The sequence below is a fragment of the Apodemus sylvaticus genome, chromosome 7 (genome assembly GCF_947179515.1).
Source record: "Apodemus sylvaticus chromosome 7, mApoSyl1.1, whole genome shotgun sequence".
Taxonomy (NCBI): domain Eukaryota; kingdom Metazoa; phylum Chordata; class Mammalia; order Rodentia; family Muridae; genus Apodemus; species Apodemus sylvaticus.
In genome coordinates, this window is record NC_067478.1 from 96173443 (window position 1) to 96179711 (window position 6269).

Below are 6269 nucleotides of genomic sequence, written 5' to 3' on the forward strand. Positions count from 1 at the left end.
AACTAGTCATACATCACTTTAGGTGCTATTCTCTGCCACAGTCATCATTATCGTCTTGCTGTTCCTTGCAAAATTAATGAATCAAACTCATGAAAGACTGATGTCATCTTTCCTTCAATCACTTGTCTCTTTTCCTAAGGGCATTCTACCTACTCAGAAAGAGCCTGAGCACTCAGCATAAAGATGAAGGGTGAAGCTCAGGTTCTATTACCACACTGTGTAAGGAACTGAGGGTTTGGTAGATGTAATGCAAAGGCAAGTCGTAAAGACTGTGGTCTCTGAAGGGGATAATTAAGTCACTCAAAAGTGCTTTGTTTTCTTGGCTTTATCATATCAGAAAGGAAGTCATATAGATGCAAAACTAAGGCATCCAGTTAATAAATCAATGCAAATAATGGAAGAGGCAAGAGATTCTCTTCCAGTATGCAGTGGTTTGGATATTCTTATTCCTAAGAGGATTAGAAGTGTCTCACTATAGGGTAGTCTTTGAGACCCTCCTCCTTTGCCTTTGAAACAAGATTTAGAAATCTTGGCTCCTCCAGTACCATGTTTTCCTGGGCACTGCTTTCTGCTATGATGATAATGAACTAAACTTGTGAACCTGTAATCCAGCCCCGATTTAATGTCCCTTTTCAGAATTTCCTTGGTTATAATGTCTTTACACAGCAATGGAAATTCTAACTAAAACACAGTATAAACTGATGTCTTATGATTGATGCAATAAAATATTACAAGGTGTCTGTGTAGGCTTAGTTCCAAGCAATTGGAGAAGTATAAAGACAGACAGGATGTACCCTATTCTTGGAACATTATGGAGAAGAGCTTAAATTTATGATTCTCTGACTCTAGTTGAATGCCTGTGGGCAGATGATAGAAATAAGTACAGCTAGAACCTCTTGGTGGGATCTTGTCAGAAGGAGGTCCAATTATGTTCCAGAAGATTCTGCTGAGTATTTCCATAACTCTCCTCATGGATGTAGGTAAGGCCTGGAAAGAGAGGAGAATGTTAGGGTATAGGAGGAAAAGATTAGTATACTTTGCTATGGAGCTGCTATGAAATTACTTAAGGTGAATTTTCTTTCTCTTCACAGGAGAAAGAGCGCTGACATTTAGCTGTACAGTATATTTGGTTTGCATTTATTGGAAAAATCATAGTACCATAAGAGGAGGGATTCTTGAACCATTTATACATTGTCCCTCTCCATACCTCACTCACTGCTTCAGGGTCTTATTTCTATAACTTTGTTTTGTGGATGCGTGGGGAAATCTTGCTGCCATTAATATTATCAGGGGAGATGTGGTAGGAGTGCCAAGTTTATTCTCATCTGGTTTGTATAATTTTGATTTCTAAAGTATTTATTTTCTACAGATCTAACCTTAAAAATCTCCCTTTCCGTTAGTGATTAGACATTGTAATCTATGTCAGCACCATGATGGGATTGACTGCCGCTCTGGCATGAAATCATGCTGGAAGTTTAATGTATGGACACAAAACAGGACATGTACTACAGAAAACTATTATTATTATGACCGTTACACAGGTAAGCAAGTCTTTGAGAGACACATGCAAAAATGCCTTCAGTAGTACCACAAATTTTAGACTTAAGGTGCAGAGTGAAGCTCAGATCTCATGGGTTCAGAAGACACAGAACAGACCAAGGCATGGATTTGGTGGAAGACAAACATTTGGCTGACCATGGCTAGAGATATGCAAATGAGATTCAGTCACATCCCTGGGTTCATACTAATTTTAGAAAAATTATGAGGTTCTAAAGGGAGGCATGCTGATGACATTTATTTTTTGTTTTTTAGGGTTATATCTTTTTCGTTATGCAAAACTTAATTGTAAACCCTGTGCACCTGGAATGTATCAAGTATTCCATGACCTCCTGAGAGAAACATCTTGCTGTATTAACAAGGACTTCTGTAATGATGGCGCTATTATCTCAGATACCTCATCAATAGTTTTAGAGGATCTGAGGGAAAAGAAAGAGTTGAATGATGACTAAAATAATTAGCATTTAAATACCACATACCCCTGTGTTCTTGACATTTATAAAATCCAGGCTCCATATGCCAATCTTTGTTAGTAAATATTCCCATGCAAACCCAGTCTTTTTTATTTCCACATTTCAATTAATAAGAAAGAGAACATCCATAGATCACTCAAACCTCAATTCTGCCTTCTGGTGAATGTTCTAGTTCTGGTTCAATGGTACCTCCTAGTTGCCTTCATTTACCCTTATGTTTTGATGCTCAACTGTGTTTAAAAACCTTGCAAAAGAGAGGTATTTTATGATGGATCTTTATGTGGAGGATCAAGGAAAGGAGATTATATAGAAACAGGCTCAAGGACTGTTTTCCAGAGGACTGAATGGTAAAGGATAAAAGAGGTGGAGGGAGGGTTCGTGTTACTCAGAGCTATAAAGACAATGTGAAGTTAGAACACTTTCTGAAACTTAAATGCAAGGAATAGTCAGTATACTTGATGAAGTTCTAATGACTACCATTTTGGGGAAGTCATCTGGTCATAGCTACACCTGTCCACTTAGCTCTTGGCCATAGTATTTCTATTCACTTTACTATGCTCTCATAGTCAAAGACAAGTATGTCAAGATGAAAAATTAGCTGAATACTAGTCACATATTCTTATCTGAAGAGGTATGTGTGGAATGCTAGTCTTCAGGATATTTGAATATAATATTGTATTTATGGAATCAATGATGAGATGTATGTTTCAACTATAAACATAGCTTTGTATCAGAAAATGTAATGGTGAGAAAGAATTTTAGAAAACTCCTTTAATTTGGAAACATAATTAACCACTTACATTACACTTATCAGCCACTCAACTTTACATTTCTTTTTTTAGCATGTTAACTCTCTCACATTTTAGAATCTCAATACCTGACTATACTTTAACCATGTAATCACATACACAAATGCAATATTATCTCAGATATAGTAGTAGTATCCATCCTTAGTTTAACCATTGTAATTTCTAATTAGTATCTACCAAGTTATATTTATGGAAGTAGAATAAAATATTTAGATATCAAACCTATTTTCAAAACACTTGAAGTATAATTAAGACAGTATTTGCCAAACTAGAAATTAGAATTTAACTTCATGTCGTGTAGGAAATATGAAAAATTCCTTCATTTGGATTTGAATAATTATTTATTATGGACAGAATGGGGGATACGAACAGCAAATTCCCAAGATTAAACAATTCCTAGGAAATTAATATGCATTGTATGTATAATGATCCTAGGAAAGTAAAAATTACTCTGAAACAGAAAATAAAGGAAAGACTTAAGCTAGAGAAGAAATACAAAGTAGATAATGATGAAGGTAACTAACAGCAGGAAGAGAAAGAGAGATATATCTGAGTGAGACAAAGCAGGAATGGACATCCAAACTTGAACTGAAAATCATTAGCCCTTTAGACAATAGCCTTAGACAGAAGAAAGATAAATCCATAAATGCTCATAATGTGATTTATTGGGTTTACTGAATGAAGCATAGTTCTAAATGCTACCAAGACTAGTAGATTCCCATGATTTGGTTCATAAAGAAGGACATTTACAATGGTCATGACAAAAGTGATATTATCTAAATGAGAAGAGAGAGAGAGAGAGAGAGAGAGAGAGAGAGAGAGAGAGAGAGAGAGAGAGAGAGAGAGAGAGAGAGGGGAAAGAGAGAGAGGGGGAATTTCAGGCATATTACCAGCATTTATGGCATTAGCTGGATCATAAAGCATCACAGAACACCAATGTCTTTACTTATTTATAATATGGAGGGAAAATATTATTGAGAAAGCAAGTAAGATTATTCAGTGATATTTCAAGATAACAGTAATCAATTAAGTCAGACTGAATCACATAGGAATATAATCCTGAGTCTGAGGGAAAGACCATCCAGAGACTACCCCAGACAGGGATGCATCCTATATACAGTTACAAAACACAGGCACCATTGTGGGTGCCCACAGGTGCTGGCTGACTGGAGTGAGATATAGCTATCACCTGGTAGGCTCTCCTAGTGCATGACAAATACACAGGGGGCACTCTCACACAGCCATTGAACTGAGCACAAGGTCCCCAATGGGGGATCTAGAGAAAGGACCAAACTAGCTAAAGAAGTTTGCAGCACCATAGGAGGAAAGACAATATGAGTCACGAAGTACTCCCAGAGCTCCCAGGGACAAAACCATCAACCAATGAGTACACATGGAGTTACCCATGGCCCCAAACACATCAGCAGCAGAGGATAATCTTGTTGGACACCAGATGGAGGAGAGGTTCTTGGTCCTGGAAAGACTTGATGCTGTAGTGTGGAGGAGTACTAGGACAGAGAAGCTGGGGTGGGTTGATTGGGGAAGGGGAGATGGCTTATGAGATTTTTAGGAGAGGGGGAACCAAGAAAGGGGACAACATTTGAAGTGTAAATAAAGAATATACCTAATAAAAAATGAAAATAAAAATAAAAAAATAAAAATAAAGTTTTATACCATCAAAAAAGTAAATAAAAGGAATATAGTCCTGGGAAGTATATAACATAACATACATTGACATAAGGCTTCATTTGGGTAAATCAACATAAAATTATATTAATTAAAAAATATGTTTATTTCTTGATAAAATCTTTTAATCCCCAAACAGACCATAAACAATAGAGTATTTCCATTTCTCTCATCCCATCTCTAGTACTTGATGCTAAGACCCTATTACTAAAAATACCACATATTTTAGCTATAGAACCCACACAAATCAAGTTTGTGCTCACCTGAGATCTTCATCCCTCAGACTACCATTCTTAGGGCCAGAAAGTACTTTATATGGGATGCTGGGAGAGGAAAATCATCGACAAATGGTGCTTGTTCAACTGGCAGTTGGCACGTAGAAAAATGCAAATAGATCCATTCTTATCTTCTTGTACAAAGCTCAAGTCCAAGTGGATCAAGGACCTCCACATAAAACGAGATACACTGAAAGTAATGGAAGAGAAAGTTGGGAAAAGCCTGGAGCACATGAGCACAGGGGAAATTATCCTATCTTGCTGATTTTCTCAAAGAACAGTTTCTGGGTTTTGTTTGTTTTTGTTTTTTGATTTTTTTGTACAGTTCATTTTGTATCTACTTGGTTGATTTCAGCCCTGAGTTTGATTATTTCCTGTCATCTACTCCTCTTAGGTTTATTTGCTTCTTTTTCTTCTAGAACTTTCAGATGTGCTGTCAAGCTACCAGTGTATACTATCTCGAGTTTCTTTTTGTAGTCACTTAGAGTTACAAGTTTTCCTCTTTGCACTGTTATCATTTGGTTTTATAAGCTTTGGTATGATGTGCTTTCATTTTCATTAAATCTACAAAGTCTTTAATTTCTTTATTTCTTCCTTGACCAAGATATCATTGAGTAGAGCACTGTTCAGCTTCCCTGTGTATGTGGACTTTCTGTTGTTTTTGTTGTTATTGAAGACCAACCTTAGTCCTTGGTAATCTGATAAGATGCATGGGATTATTTCAATCTTCTTATATCTGTTGAGGCATGTTTTATGACTGATTATATTGTCAACTTTGGAGTATGAAGTGTCCTTCCTAATCTTTTTTGATAACTTTTGGTTGAAAGTTGATTTTATTCGATATTAGAATGGCTACTTCAGCTTGTTTCTTGGGACCATTTGCTTGGAATATCATTTTTCAGCCTTTTACTCTGAGGTAGTTTCTGTCTTTGTCAATGTGGTGTATTTTCTGTAATGCAGCAAAATTTCTGGGTTCTGTTTATGTATCCAGTCTGCTAGTCTATTTCTTTTTATTGGGGAATTGAGTCCATTGATACTAAGAGATTTTAAGAACCAATGATTGTTAGGATTTTTGTGTTTCCTCTTTAAGTGCTTCAAACTGTTTACTTGTGTTCTCTATTTCTTTAAGAGAGTTATTATGTCCTTCTTAAAGTCCTCTATTATCATCATGAGATGTGCTTTTAATTCAGAGACTTACTTTTCCAGAGTGTTGGGGTATCCGGGGCTTGCTGTGGTTGGAGACTTGGGTTTTGATGATTCCAAGTAGCCTTGCTTTATGTTGTTTATGTTCTTGCCATTGCTTCTGGCCATCTGGTTATCTCTGGAATTAGCTGGTCTTGCTGTCTCTGATTGAGTCTTGCCCCCTTTGTAAGCCTGTGTGTCAGAACACTTACAGACCAGTTCTATCCAAAGGAATTTGGATATAGATAGATGTGGCACAAGGTCAGCTCCTAGTTTTAGATGGAAAC

General features: G+C 36.6%; 1 protein-coding gene across 2 annotated transcripts; it reads left to right on the forward strand.

Moving 5' to 3' along the window:
- Positions 1-928: 928 nt before the first annotated feature.
- Positions 929-2009, forward strand: LOC127688749 (prostate and testis expressed protein 13-like). 2 transcript variants are annotated; one of them, XM_052187689.1, is made up of 4 exons: positions 929-980; positions 1092-1115; positions 1401-1541; positions 1813-2009. In XM_052187689.1, the coding sequence occupies exons 1-4, from the start codon at positions 929-931 to the stop codon at positions 2007-2009; spliced, it is 414 nt and encodes a 137-aa protein (XP_052043649.1). The 2 variants fall into 2 exon arrangements, with proteins under 2 accessions (XP_052043649.1, XP_052043650.1); XM_052187690.1 differs by lacking the exon at positions 1092-1115.
- The last annotated feature ends 4260 nt before the right edge of the window (positions 2010-6269 follow it).

What these genes read in the sequence shown, in the direction of transcription:
- LOC127688749 (XM_052187689.1), top strand. Translation starts at nt 929, where the DNA reads ATGTTCCAGAAGATTCTGCTGAGTATTTCCATAACTCTCCTCATGGAT. An exon ending in AACTCTCCTCATGGATGTAG is followed by an intron (nt 981 to 1,091) that starts GTAAGGCCTGGA and finishes TTCTCTTCACAG; the next exon opens with GAGAAAGAGCGCTGACATTT. An exon ending in AAGAGCGCTGACATTTAGCT is followed by an intron (nt 1,116 to 1,400) that starts GTACAGTATATT and finishes CCTTTCCGTTAG; the next exon opens with TGATTAGACATTGTAATCTA.